Here is a 15,425-nt window from a genome sequence, read left to right as displayed (position 1 = left end):
CTGATGCTCACTCCATCTAATACAGAAATTCATGGTTGCTTTATTTTCTTCTCATGTTTCTTCTGCTCCACCATTTGCTGTTACCAAACAGTATCCAATATGTCCATCAGTTGAAGCATAAGGTGTAAATTTCATATTGTGCTGTAGAAGTAGATTTTGACAACAGAATTGCATATATTTTTGACTCCCAAATTGGTCTCCTCTGTAGTAGATACTGATGAAAGATTAAATACAGCATGGTGCTGAATAACAAATTGAAACAAAACCTCTTTGTATTTGTTATCGTAAAACCTCTTAAGTATTTATCATAAATAGATCCAAGAACAAAATGCCAAGAGCAAAAGATACTGTTTAACACTCTATAGTAAAATGTAAAATGCAAACCCACTCTGTACTGAAGGTATTGTAGCTAGTCCTAACTGAGGTAGCCTTTAATCTGCTTGAGTCATCAAATTGAAGCTATTTACCAGTACCAAATTCCTTTCTGAAATGTGCAGAGAAGATTCAAAAGGCTGAATTTGTCTTGTAGATCTGTATGACAGAAATAGGCTTGTATAATTATCCACATGTGTTGTATGAATGCCTTTCTACATATTGTCTCTGTTGCTCCCACTGTGCTGTAAAAATAACAACAAGGAATAACAACCAAGTCACTTTTTGTGAGAAGACTATTCTGATTGAATTTAAGTTCTCCTGCTAGAAGGACATTGCTAGGCTATGTTCTTTAAACATTTTCTGCATTGAAGATTGTGCCTCACTAAAATGTTTCTCTTCATAGTGCCAATCTATCTAAAGCAGCCTGGGGAGCTCTGGAGAAAAATGGCAGCCAGCTGATGATCCGTTCCTACGAACTTGGAGTTCTTTTCCTGCCTTCAGCATTTGTAAGTCCATAGTTCAAGCACAAATCCTGGGATATCATGAAAATCTGCAAATAGTTATGAATACAAGCATAACTGAATAATGTGATCAGTAGGTTCTGTATTTCCAGATAAGGTTAATAGGAAATCAAATTTGTGAGGTATTCATAGTCTTGTTTTCCTACACAGCAAGTATGGATTTGGTATTATGGCTTTTTTCCTCTTACTGACAGGCAATAATATTTTGAAATTGTAACATATACCTAAATGTTATTGGAAAGGATGATCAAATCTCTTCTTTTGGGCTTTTTAAAACTGGCCTGTGAGTGCATATTCACATTAATGTAAGGTGTGTGTGTTGTAACTTGAGAAATTATTCCTAATCTTGCCCCAGTTGCTGCTCTTGGTCATTCTCTGAAATGCATTTGCAGTCACGTGACTCTCTCTTAATATCAAGTTCTTTATTGATCTACATTTGCTGGTTTTTAGCCCTCTATGAAATCCTGTGCTAGAAAGTCCTTAATTACACATTGTATTTAAGAAAAAAGCTTCCCTTCTTTGTTTAGATTGGGTTTTGTCTGTTACCTGATGGGAGGAGATGCAAGATGTGGCTGATTCCTCCTTCTCTCTGATGAGCTGACAGTACCAAAATGTTCTCAACAGCAGTTAGTCTGTGATCACAAAGCATTCAGACTTCTTCCTGTGTGAAATTTCTTCTTTCCAGGGAAGACCACTGCAATTTTCTGTGGAAAGGTATTTGTATGCTAAAAGTCCTTAGAAATATTTTGCTGATAAAGAGTATTTATTTCCTAGATAATGTTCACAGATGATCACATAATGTTCTGTCATTTCTACTGATTAGTAATGTAGTCCCAAATGAATATTTACTGATATTATGGAATTGTAAAAATGTTTGCCTACCCTAACTGGATAATTGTAGTCTCCTGAGATTGCATATTAAGATTGATGGTTTCTGAGTGCAGCTAAAGAATTCCTGCATCTCAGTCTTGACGTTTATAATGAGTTTGCATAGTAGTGAGGTCTCTGATATCATGAACCTTAGAGATGCTTTTCTCCAGCATGGTTTAGGGGAAGAAATTGTGTTTATCAGAGAGTGAAACAAAAAATCCTACAGCTTCTTATAGCAGGAAGCATTATTTTTTATATCAATAAGCTCTAAAAAAGGAAACACCATTTGTGTAAACAACTGTTAATAACAGAATAATGAAGCACTGGGCAAACAAAGCTGTGCAAAAATTTTTAACAGCAACTGACCTGAAAGGGATAAATTAATGTTCTTGGGAGTTGGGTACTCCAGCTTCCAGTTGGCTATCTCTGGGTGTTGCCAGGCAAAGAATCTATGGTACTGGTGTATTTGTACCTAGTAAATTAAGGGGTTTGTATAAACATAACTGATCACCAGATGACACAGTCATGTAACTTTCTAATAATAACTTTCTCAGCATGTCTTTGTAGGAGAGGTGCTCCAGCCCTCTGATGGTCTTTGTGGCCCTTCTGTGGGCTTGCTATAACAGGTCCATGCTGGGTGAAATTATAATGGCCAGGCATTCATGTAGTAGTTTGTCCCTGCATATTTCATGACTTAGAGGCCTATTCTGTGAGCATCTCTTGTCTGCTCTTAAATGTCTGTAGGCTTTTGGCAGTCACAGTCTGCTCTGGCTGAGTTCCACAATGTAATAATGTCACATGAGGCAGTTCTGAAAGTTACTCATTTGAAGGATGTTTTCCTTGCACTGAAAGATGCAAGACCCATGTGATCCCTAATCATCCTTTGCATACCCCTCTTTCCAGACACCTTTATCTTTGTCTAGAATGATGAGTTCTTATCCTGCTCAGTTGTTCCTAGGGGGGAGATTTTTTGATCACTTTTATTTTTCTCAATTTTTTTTTTCCCCTCTGTATCATTTGGGTTGGGAGGGTGGTAAGTAGAGGGACAAAGGTTGTACTTAAAATGCAAATATGATTCTAGAGAAACAGATCCAGATATAAAACTATTACATAATGATGTTCTCAGGGTTCTCCTCACTGGGTCTGTTTGGCCTGCTGTATTTTTACAAAGTGGTGTGTAATGGGTTAGCTAACCATGGTGTGAATACAATGCTTTCTCTCTACAGCCCTCACCTCTCTTGTCTTTGTGAACTATGGAAAGCTCCTATGGTTTTTTATAATTCCTACAGGCTGTACTAAAAGCTGTCAGTGTGCACAAGATGATCTTGTGTTTGAGTTTCAGACCTCTCAGAGCATAACTTAATTGAAGCTCTTTTAAAACTTGCAAGAATATAGAACGGTATGTATTTTGGAAGAGAATACTTAGTTCTTCTCCTAGTTTCCTACATATTGATAATTAATTGTGAGGACTGGCAACCAGAAGAGGTCACCTGATTATCACATGTGTGATATCCCACAATGTATGTGGGAGCAAAGCAGGGAGAAACACTGCAGCTGCTTTCCTTTCTTCCTTGAGAAGTGCATGCCTGCAGAGACTCTTGGTAACAAGGAGGTAGTCAGACAAATACTGATACTGAGCTTATGTACATGCAGTCATCTGATACTCAAGTTGCACTGCTTAGTTTATGAATTTCTTATGCATATGCCCTGCAGTTAAACTGCATAAAAAGTGCTTCTTTGATAACTTGTCTGCTTGTCACACTGGTTCATTGTGGTTTTAGAGTGCTATGTGGTGGGGTAGTTTTAAGTGAAGATAACAGAGAACTGGGAATAGACTAAAATTTTTAGAAACAGAAATGCTTGTTCACAGCTAAAGCTATGCAAAATATAAACTACATGAAGTGCTTTGAAACATAACTGAGCTTTCCTAGGCCTCAAGGGACTCACCATGCTCTAGCTATCAGAATGCTGATTTAATGCTGCCAGTTTCTGATAGTTCTGTTTCTTTAGGTTATTTCTTGCAGTATTGTCACAAAGTTCATGACAAGTATTCTGGTAGAAGTTAAGACTTAGCATAGAATCATTTAGGCTGGGAAAAGACCTTTAAGATCATAAAATCCAATCCAATTAAAATATTCCTGGCTGTGATGGAAGTTGAACCCATGTCCCAGAAAAGACTGGAGCCTTAATCCAGCACCTGGGACTACTTGGCCATCCTGGTGTGTTTGCATAGCACACACTTCATGTCACTTATCTTAAGAACTTCTCTAGCTCTGCAGTTTGTGCCTTCTATTTTCTGCTGAATACAAATTTGGAAGTGGGTCGTTCCTCACTTGCTATCAGCTGACTGCCAGCTTTTGTCTTTTTTTAAGAATGCTTCCAGAATTATACTTTGGGGTTGGATCTTGGTCTTAGTGTGCTAATACAGACTCTCTGAAATATGTTGAATGGTTGTTCCCAATATAGTAACAGCTGTTATCATTTACAGTTTTAGTGTTTAGGGAAAAATCAGCTGATGCTGGCATTAGATCACAAGCTTCTGTTCAGTAAAAAATAATGTTTATTATAAGTAAGATTGTCCTGTATTTGAACTACATTTCCCTTTCCATCTCCATTTCTCACCTCCTACATCCACACTCTCTCTTTTTCAACTTGCTCTTTCAGCTGCTGGGGATTCCTTTCCAGAGGCTGAGATAAAGTACATCTTTAACAGGTAAAACATGCAGTGAGAATGCAATGACCAAAAAGTATGGAGTTCTGGGAAACATGTTCCAGTAATTATTTTGTTTGAAAAGTCTTGGAAGTGACTAATGGAAAGCCTTTTAAGTAAATGGTTCTTCCTCACAGCTTCTGTGTCTGATAAGATGCTAAGATAATTTGAGCTTGACCTGTAAAATAGTATAAAAATTTGTGAAATACTTATATCTTTTTAGAGGTTTGTTGAATATGATACTGGCTCAGTCAGCTTTTAGAAATACAAGCTCAGAAAAATATAACAGATGCTATTAAACTGGAAACCTACCCATAATTGCCTACCTAGTGCTATCAAATCCTGTAATTATATCTACATAATCAAACTCAGACAACTAACAACAATATTTCAGATTCTGAAGTGCTGTATTTGATGTTGAATACTCACTGGAGTGAAGTGCTGTTTTGTACTTGACTCTGGGTCTGGGTGAACTGGATCAGAGATCAGCCAGGCATTAGCATGTGATTTTCAGAACTGAACTGCTTAAATTTGTACTGCATTTGAATAACTGAGCCAGGCACCTTCTGTCATAGCTCAACTTAGAGCAGAACCAAAATCAAGCTGGTTCAGCTCTTTGACTGTAATATCAGCTTCCAAGGCAATGTAGTACCACTTTCTTCTTTGGTTTCTCTAGTTTTAGATGAAGTCTTTCATCCCATGTGAAATGGAGTGGGAAAGCTAATACAATGTAAGTAAACCAAGGTTTTGTATGTAGACTTCAAGATGCTAAACCTTGCTTTAAGTGTTCACAGAACTGCCACAAGGTTTTCAAATTCCAGTATTAAAGACACCCAGACACATACATTCCAAACCAAGAACCTCCAGGTTTAGATACCTGAGTTTGTCACTGTTGGCTTCCTATTAAAAAAAAAATACATACATCTTCTGGTACAGTTGGATAAAGCTCTCTTTGGAATAATTGTGCCCAGTGTTGAGGAAGGATTTTGTTGTGTATTCTGCTGGCCTGATGAGCCTGGCCCCTGTAGTTTGTGTGCATCCTTAATTCTTTGCTGCTGAAACCAGCAAGTTTTTAAGTAGTTTTGCCAAAAAGGACTATGTTTCTGTTAGTGGCATTGGAAACATCAATCCCATAATCATCCAGTGGGATAATAGTTGTCTCCTGTTAAAAATTACTTTAGTAGTATCAAAATTCTGAAATGGTATCAGTCTTAATTCCCACTTCAGTAGGGCTAGCAATTCTTACCTTTATCTTGTGATCTCTTTTTTTACAGCCTGCAATCTGCTTTGTGTTTGGGGCAAAAAAAACCATGCAAAAACTGGAAGACACTATTTTAAGAGCTGTTAAACTTCTTTTCCCATTTTTCCCAGTGTCTGCTTTTTCAATGTATGATGCTAAGCTACTAATAGAAGCCCTATCAGCACCTAAAGTTTTAAAAGTACAAAAAAAATCTTTCCCAATTGATATATGTATTTATCAGCATTTCAAAATGTATTGCTGTAAGCAGCAGTCAAAGAGCAAAATAAAGCTGCTGAGGGAAAAACTCTGAAAGAATAGAATATGGCTGAGGAAAATTTATAAGTCAGACAAAATTATTTTCTGCAAGATCCTGCTGGTTTGTTTTTTGGAAACAGCAGTGAGAGCTGTCAACATTCAGGAAATGCTCAAAACAGACAAAGTGTGACTTACTTCAATTTCTGTGTGAAGATAGACACGAGTTATTTTTAAAGGCATGTGAATCTCCTCAGAGAGCCTTGTTAAAGAATGTATTCCACAAACTAGACACTTACTCTAGTGTGTTCTGAGAAAAAACAAATGTCTTTTCTTAGATGAATATTTCCTGAATGGAAGATCTCTATAGGTTAAGTTCTGACAGACAAATAAAACTGTTCTGGGATGAACTGAGTCAGGCTGCACTGGGGGACAGCATCAGAGGAAAGGGAAATATATTTGCTGAGTACTGAGGAAGAAAAGGCAGAGAAAACCGAAGTTGTAGAACAAGAGAAGGAGGTAAAATGCCTGGAAAGAAAAACGCTGAAGAAGTAACAGGGCATGGAATGTAGAAGAAATCAAGCAGAAACAAAAATACTGCTAGGTTGAAGAAAACAATGGATAACAGGGAGGAACAAAACCAGATGAAAAGTGTCCTTACTTTGTAGGTAGAGGCTGAGGTGGGTTGTGTTTTACACTGTGCTTTGTGATAATAAGGGTTTCACAAATGTCCGACTCAGATGGTGCCAGGCAGCAGCTTTGTAATTGTGGTGCTGTCGATCAGGCACGTGGAGTTTGTTGTAGCATAAAACCATCTCACAGTACGGCAGAGGAACCTTCCCTGCTGTTCCACATTTCTTCTGTATGTGATGTAGAAGACCAGAGAAGCTCGTGGGGTGTCTGGGCAATCAGACCTCATACATGTCACATACATGCTGACAATTTAAATGCCATCTTGTGAGTAGTACCTAGGAATACACACCACCCAGACCCTCCTGCCAAGTGCAACCTGACTGCTGTGAGTTATGAAAAAATATATTTCAGCACCACCACCACTTACAAAGTTCCTGTTGTTTGTGAGCTGTAAAATCTCTGGCATACTTCATGTTCTTTCAACTACAAACAGAAGTATGGTTTTTGCATCTTTACATGATATTTCTACCAATCCCTGAGTGATTCAAATTCATTGGAAGTAAGTCTACACAACTTGATTGCATTTTGTGTAAGTAATTATGAACTTTTTCCAGTAATTTTCAAACCCTTAGATGTTTATGAGCTTTTAAAAATAATCTTGCATATTTACATTGGTCTGTTTTGAACATATTACTTGTTACCTTAAGGCTTAAGTTCCACAAAATGCTGTAGCCTGGTTTTAATGCAGATTTATCAAAATATCTGACTGAAATTATATAAGAAAGGGAAGTTCAAACTGCATTTTCTTTCATGCAGTCCTTTAGCATGGACCTTGTTGTTTCTTCTGTTCTTTCATTTAAAGGTCAGTGGCTTTGTCCTAGTCCTTGAAATAATATACCATGTTTCTTAAATCATAACCTATAGTTCTTACTTTGGGTCATGAGACAAAAGATGCATCTCTATTCTAAAGGAGATTCTTGAACTGACTTGCTAGAACTGCTGTCTGACATTGTCTTTGGCAGCTCTCCTTTTTCTAGGTTACTATTCTTCTTGAATATTAAAGAAAAAGGCATAAGGCTGCATTGATTCCCATGCTTTTTGTGGTCATGTGGATGCTGCTGTCTCCTACTTAAAATGATGGCATTTGATGGCATAAAACTCCAGTGAAGAAAGACTTGCAGTATTGTGTATAGCTGGGACTCTCCATTCAGACAGTGTGTGTGTTTGAATACCATGGGATTTTTTTGGCAATTAGGATGCTTGCTTGTACTATCACAAAACAGTAATGCTGTGAAACTCAGACGGGTGGACCACAGAGCTTGAATAAAGTGTAAGTTAATAACTGGACATGAGCAGCCCAGAGAGCCAGTTGTGTCCTGGGCTGCATCCAGAGCAGCCTGGGCAGCAGGGCAGGGAGGGGATTCTGCCCCTCTGCTCTGCTCTGGTGAGAGCCCACCTGCAGGGCTGCATCCAGCCCTGGGGTCCCAGCCCAGGAAGGACCTGTTGGACTGAGTCCAGAGAAGAGACACAGAAATGGTCAGAGCTGGAGCACCTCTGCTATGGGAAAAGACAGAGAGAGCTTGGGGTTCTTCAGCCTGGAGAAGAGAAGGCTCCAGGGAAACTTTATTGCAGCCTTTTATAACTGAAAGGGGGCTTATAAGAAAGGTGGGGACAGACTTTTTAACAGGAGCTGTAGGGACAGGACAAGGGGCAGTGGTTCTAAACTAGAAGAGGGTATATTTAGACTAGAGCTAAGGAAGAAATTCTTTGAGGGTAGAGAAACATTGGCACAGGTTGCCCTGAGAGATGGTAGATAGCCCATCCCTGGGAACATTCAGGATCAGGTTGGATGGGGCTCTGAGCAACCTGCTGCTGGTGGGACATGTCCCTGCACAGTGTACAGGGATTGACCTAGATGACTTTTGAAGATCCCTTCCAACCCAAACTATTCTTTTATTTTAGAAAGAAAAATAGTTGTCAGTAATATCTTATAAATAAAGAAACTTGATAGCCTTTAAATTTCTAGTCTGTTCTAATCAAACTACTTGATTGACAGTAAGCTATTTAAAAGCTCACAACTAAGAGATTTTGCTTTCATGTAGCTCACTACAGTTGGGATCCAATTTCTCTGGAGAAGTAGCTAAGCAATACCATCTGCCCAAGTTACTCGAATCATTTTAAATGTGTCTACCTTTGTACTGTATTGCATTTTTCTTTTTTTAGTCCTTAACCTTGTTTGACAGTAATGCTGCCATTCTAATATGTCTAGTCTTTGAAGATTTTATGCAAGCAGTTTCAAATCTTCATTAATTTTTTTGTCTGTGGATGATGTTACCCAACATGTCTGAAAAGCACAGATTTGAAGACTTGCTTCTATAACACAAAGTGATATCTGGTTTAGTCCATGAAACATAATGAGCATCCAGTTAACGTGGTCAGAATGAAGCTAAACAGCAAAGACAAATTTTAGAAGCTTTTCACTTCAGTTAAATATTGAACACTGAAGGAGTTCACCTAGTGAACATGAAAGTAAATTGGTGTATGTGTAGGGGCCTGAGAAGGCAGAATGTATCCAATATGGACCCACATGGCCAAGCCAATGGATGTAATAAAAAGAGAAGAGCTGAAATAGTAGAAGTAAGAGAAGCTGAGTTAAGGTGCTTCATGAAGTATCCAATCTCAGTAAAGGAGGCAGAAAGTTTTGTTCATTAAAATAGTGCACTGAGAAAGCATCTATTGTAGATTAAGTTTGTCTTTGTCCCAGAAACTAATGAATATTTTCTTCTGTATTTTTCTGTTCTTTCATAGGGATTGGACAAAGGTTACTTTCATGTAGGAAAGGAAAAGCTTCCAGAAAGGAAAGATTCAGCAACACATTTTCCTGTACCTTATGACCTCCCACCAGAAAAGTATGGAAGCAAAGGTAAGGTGTGACTTCAGAGGAAAAGTAGGCTTGTATTCTGCATGACCTCATTAATTTTTAGCAGATAACATTTGTTGTGTGCAACATGTACATTATTAACTCTTTTCACATTGCTGTTTTGAGCAATTGCAGTTGATCACCTTCAATAGTCAGCTGAACAGCAGAAGGCCATTTGTGGTCAGCACATGTGTCTTTAGGGCAAAACATTTAAAAAATTAAAAACTGGTAGCTGACAGTACTACTCAATATTTAGATAAATCATAAAGATACATCAATGTCCTGAAGGTCTCTGTAGTTAACCTACAGATTCAGGCTGTCATAATAAAAGACTATTGCAAAGCTCAATGTATTGATGATACTAAGATAAATGAAACCTATAGACCAGCAGTATGAATTGAGAGTTCCTTGGAAGGGAAGCTGAAAATTATCCAGTCTGGTGTTTGGCAATCATGCACACAATAGCCTATAAATAAAACTTTGTGTCTTCAACAGTACTCAGATTTTTATTTTTTTGTAGAATCTTCTAAATGAGTACTGAGATTTTGTTGTATAACGTTTTTGTTGTATAACATTTTCTTATTGAGCTCCCATCATCACATCTCAGTTGCAGTATTGCTGTTATCTCTCTTGCCAATAGAAGTTGCTTACTGTAGTCAAGGAGTTTCACTTCATTTGTGATTTAGATATTACAAGGTTTACTGACTGAGGAAATCATCTGTTGTGTGGAGGGAACTCGAAGTATATCAAGGTTTTTTAATAACAATTTGGGGAAAGTCTCAAAAAAGTGCAAAATACTTTTTTTTTCCTCATCACATCAGCACTTTGTTGAGAAACAAAGCAAATCCTGTGTTTAAAGCTGCAGTAGTGGGTGGTGCTTTTTTATATTTTTTTTTTCTTCCCAAACAAGTGGTCATTGTCCTGGTATTCAGAAATCATCACTTTGTTTGTGAATATTCATATAGATCCCACATTTGTTCCCCATCTGCCTTTCCTCCTCCTTGAGATCTTTAAGTATGATTTTTGCATTGAGAGGAACAACACTAGTTCCTTTTCAAATGCCATGCTCATCCAGAGGGAGGGGACAAGAGAGACTGAAGTGCAGGCTGCACCTTTTGCAAACGCTTAAGGAAGAACTTTCCAGATTCATGCAGCAAGGAGTGAGTTTGCCGTGTAGAATGACTTGAAGTCTGGTTACTTGCAACCTTTCTATATATGTGAATACTTGTTGCTTTGAAGCTTTCTTTTTAAATTAAGTAGAGGTAAGAATCCAGTCTCTGGGCTTAGAAATCAACCAGGAGTTCTCTCATCCAGATCTCCACTCACAGTGCAAAATACACCCATAGGAAGAGGATCACAAAGGTGCTTTCTTTGTGTTTTATCCTTTGCTATTCAATTGTGTGTGCCTAGTTCTGAGTGTACTGCCATCTGTCATCTTTATGAGAACATGAAGGCTTGAGGTGGCCTGCCAGCATGGATTCTTTGAGTGATACTCAGGTGTTACTCAAAAAGAACTTGTCTTGTTCTCCAGAGCCTCTCTACCTTTACGTAAAATGTGGTGGTCTTTTAAGTTGTGAGAGAATGTTCAAAAATGTGAGTATAACTGAAACAGTGCTCCACCTGAGCTTTCAGACAATGTTTAAGTAGCAGTGGGACAGGAATGGCTCCATTTATTTTACTGAGTGCCAACTCCACTGCTGGAGTTCTGCTGCTTGTAAATGAAGCAGGAGTGAAGCTGTGGTACCAGCCTAGTAGATAACATTGACTCCAGTGAGGAGCAGTTGGGGTATCAGAAATGAATCACTGATCTTGAAATGTGTGAAAGGTAGGTATGTTAAGGACACTTAAAAATTATTGGGGCTTTTGTTTCCACCCCCTCCCACCTGAGAAGGTCAAAGGAATTAACTTTGCGAAGTTTGTCAGTCATTTTCATGTGCAACAGTAAACAGCTGCCATCATACAGTATTTGTGCACAGTCATTGCCTTTCTCTTGCTGTTATAGGTCCTATTAAAAGTGATGAATAGTTTAAAATTCAACCTTCCATTTTATAAATAACTGAATTATAATTTGTATCAGCAATAGTTCTACACATGACTTATTAAAATACTGTCAGCTGTTTTAGAAAATCAACAGCATCCCATTAACAGAACAAAGTTCCAAGTACAATAATAGCTACCTTGAGCAAATTTTATTTAGATAGCTGCAATTAGAAAGAGCTAAATTAGGGATTGAGACCTCTCAGCATGCTTTAAGGAGGTGACTGGAGTTATTTCTGTACATCTGAAGTTTTTCTCTGCCTGCATGTTTTGCTGAATTAAGCAGAGTCACTGCCAGATGGTAGGAAAGTAGGGAAGATGGATAGGTCTAAGCTGCATAATGTACTCTTGAGTGACAGATTCCAGTGCTTGAGTGGGACTGGATTTATTCTGATGTCATAGATAGAGGTCAGTGCTTAAATCTGAATGTATGTTTGAAATCCGCAATGCTTTTCCCAACATTTGCTTTATTCTGTACCCATTTTTTTAACTGTTAATGTTTACTATCTGGTAAGGTATTCACCTAAAATACCAAAGGTGCACATGGCTCTCCAGCAGGAGACTGATAAAACAAGTGTAGGGAAATAATGGTGCTACTTTTTTTTCTTTTTAAGAGATGACTCAAAGTCTAGATATCTTGTAGTTGGGCCAGAAACCTAGAGAGCTTTCTTGGCAGTGCACTGTGACTTAAGTGCTATTTCTTCTGGTTTCTGGTGCCTTTTATTTTTTATTTGCTTTGAAATCACCTGTCCATTGTAACAAAAAACCAACCACCTACCCTACTGCTCTCTTCCTGCTGTAAGTAGACACGTTTTAAAACATTTGCATAGCTGGGATGTGTTTTACTGCAACATGGAACTACAGTATGAGAATGAACACTCCTGTGGCAAGTAATAATGAGTACTTAGTAGCAGTGATCCCTCTGCCCATGTTTAATTCCCATGGTACTTGTCACAATGTGCTGTTGTGTACTTTATATAACCCTTCATTACTGATTTTGTCACTTTCTTATTCTCCTTTCCTTGCTACAGTAATTCTCACTTCCTATATTGTCAAGCGTTGTCATTGGATCCTGTAAATTTAATTGGATAAAAGTAATCTCAGTCAATAGCTATTCCTGTCATCCTTGGTACAATTCTGTTTAATCTATGCATATTACAGATTAATGTCACTATTCCTTCAGGGCTCATTTTGTACATGGAGAGAAGAAGCAGGCTAGATTTACATAAATTTCTTAATTGAGAAAAATCACTGAAAAAAGGGTTAAAGGATTTTTCTGTATTTCAGTAGGAGTAGCCTGCAAGGAGTAGAATAATACCTTGGATTCATAGAACAGCTGCATTTCTGCCACATGTATGGTAGGAGGAAGAGCACAGAGCAGGTTGCAGAGCTAGCAGTTAACTTTTGCTATGTTGCCTTTTCTCTTTCCCAAGAATGGAAAGAGCTTCTGTATTCTGAGAAGTGGGAGGGAACTGTGTGGTCCAAACCAATAATAGCTACCTTGAGCAAATTTTATGTAGCTCATCTGAAAATGTAATGTTTGAAGGAGTGAGGGGTAAATGTGAACTTTTCAGAGGTCAGGCAGTGTCATTCTTAGGTACTGAATTCTTACTGTCCTTGTGAAAAATATTCATATGTTACAGTGCCTATTTATAATTACATTGGGTTAAGAGAGATGCAGCACAAAACTTGCTGGCACTAGGCCATACCAAATTTGGCTGCATTACTGTACTTGTATATTATCTGAAATACAAGTCTTATACAGCTGGTGAGCATGTTGTGTTATAACTATATTTAAAATAATATCTGGGGGAAAGCAAAGCCTTTTGAAAACTGTTTTACAGTTTAAAAAAAAAAAGAAAACAAATGTCCGCTAAACTGAAATTGCACATGATGTTAATTGAAAATCAGTGAGAATTTGGACCTTCCTCTTCCCTCCAGAGGGAAAAGAGGAAGAGAATCAAATTTTGCATTTGATAAATCAATTTGTTGTGAGTATGTTTCTGTTTTGGTTTGCAGATCAACCGTGGATTTGGAATATTCCTTACACTGATGCCCCTGATACACATGGAAATATGTGGGTTCCATCATAAGTGTTTGCAGTACTCTGTGATGTTCCACTTGCTGACGCTGAGCCTGACTTGCAAAAACTGCTTGTTTCTGTCCTGTAAGCTATAATGTCTGCTCTAATGGCTTATTTGTAGTTGAAACATTAAAATGTTAATAAGGGAGAGATTCTTGGAGAATCTGTAACCACATTATTACAAGTGAACCTGCTTTTTTGAATACCTTTTTATATGCTTTTTCTTTACTGTGGTTCCTAATATGGTTTTCAAGACAAGAACTGTTCTCAGAGAGTCTCTCTGCATTTATAGCTGTAATTAATTTTTAAATTACTGCTCTGTGAGACTGTCAGTTGATCCCAGTAGCTGGAATAAAAATTATATGTAAAATTCAAATTAAAATAAAGGCAATCTTGTTAATATATCCTTTGTTCTGTCTTCTAAATGTGTACATTTCAGATTGGGTTGGAACTTGTATCTTGCAAGTGTACTCCCAGGTATTTGATAAAATTGACAGCATCCCATTAATAGAACACATTGCTTGTATCAAAATTAGTGTGGCCAGCAGGACCAGGGCAGTGATTGTCCCCCCCATGCTCAGCACTTTTGAGGCCACACCTCGAGTGCCGTGTCCAGTTTTGGGCCCCTCATGACAAGAAATTGAGGGGCTGGAACATGTCCAGAGAAGGGCAATGGAGCTGGTTGGAAAGTCTGGAGCACAAGTCTTCCAAGGAATAACTGGAGGAGCTAGGAATGTTTAGCATGGAGAAATGGAGTCTCAGTAGAGATGTTACTGCTCTCTACAATTACCTGCAAGGAGGTTGTGGCCAGGTAGCAATCAGCCTCTTCTCCCAGGTAACAAGTGAGGGGACAAGAGGAGTCTGAAGTTTCACCAGGTAAAGCTTAAATTGGATATTAGGGGAAAATCCTTCACTGAGGGTTGTCAGACATTGTTCAAATTAGTTTGTTAGTGTCAAGGTTATGATGTTCCTGAAGAATTTTTGTTCAGTATCAAAAGTAATGGAGGGCTGGTTTATTTGCTTTTCTGTCAGGATATTTCATTAGGCATAAAGTTGGCTCAGGAGTACATTGCAGCCATTCCAGAGCTTCACCAAAGAAAATCAGTGAGTTTTGGTTAAGTGTACCAGCTAAGCATCTCTAAAGGAGACCTCTAATTAAAAAGTACTGACACTGTCAATGAGAGTAACTAAACGTCTGCATGAGTCTTCCAAGTAATTTGATGATGCATTAATAATAGTAATAATAATTCTGCTCTGACCAGACACTTATTAGTAATCATTATTGGGGTACTCAGTGACTGTTAGCTTTCTTAATTACAGGGCTGCCAGTCAATATTATCAACAGAATTGGTAAATATATTGATTTTTCTTTCCTATTATTTTACAATTATGCTAAGCCTTACCACGACCAATGTGTTGTCCCCAAATGCCTGCACACAGGCACGAGGGAGCTGTGTGCTCGTGCTGCTGAGGGGTAGGGAAAGCAGCATGTTTCCTGATAGTGATGCCAAGTGACTGTTCTGAGGGTAATGGCATTGCATTCAGGGCTCAGGCTTGCAAGATATTCACTTTGATTAGGGGTTAATTAAATGTCAGCAACATGTTTAACTACTTACTTTTTTTGTTTTTTACCTGAAACTAAAAGTTACTTTTTATTTTTCTTATGCCAGTGAACACACTGCATTTCTGTATTCCACCTTGCTTAAATGTTATGGATGGCTGACTGATTGCACTGTTCCTGCTGTCCACACACTCCAATTTTTCCAGCTATTTATCCAAGAGCA

The 15,425-nt window shown here is 38.2% G+C and overlaps 1 protein-coding gene across 1 annotated transcript in view; it reads left to right on the top strand.

Moving 5' to 3' along the window:
• TDP1 (tyrosyl-DNA phosphodiesterase 1) overlaps positions 1 to 15,425 on the top strand; it is a 37,109-nt gene extending 21,684 nt beyond the window's left edge. The window contains exons 14-16 of the mRNA XM_064714751.1: positions 779 to 881; positions 9,410 to 9,524; positions 13,578 to 15,425. Of these exons, the coding sequence (XP_064570821.1) occupies positions 779 to 881; positions 9,410 to 9,524; positions 13,578 to 13,651 (292 nt within the window). The 3' untranslated portion in view covers positions 13,652 to 15,425. The remainder of the gene's footprint in view (positions 1 to 778; positions 882 to 9,409; positions 9,525 to 13,577) is intronic.

The sequence above is a fragment of the Zonotrichia leucophrys genome, chromosome 5, assembly GCF_028769735.1.
Source record: "Zonotrichia leucophrys gambelii isolate GWCS_2022_RI chromosome 5, RI_Zleu_2.0, whole genome shotgun sequence".
NCBI classification, from domain to species: Eukaryota; Metazoa; Chordata; class Aves; order Passeriformes; family Passerellidae; genus Zonotrichia; species Zonotrichia leucophrys.
This window is presented reverse-complemented; position numbering and strand designations above follow the sequence as displayed.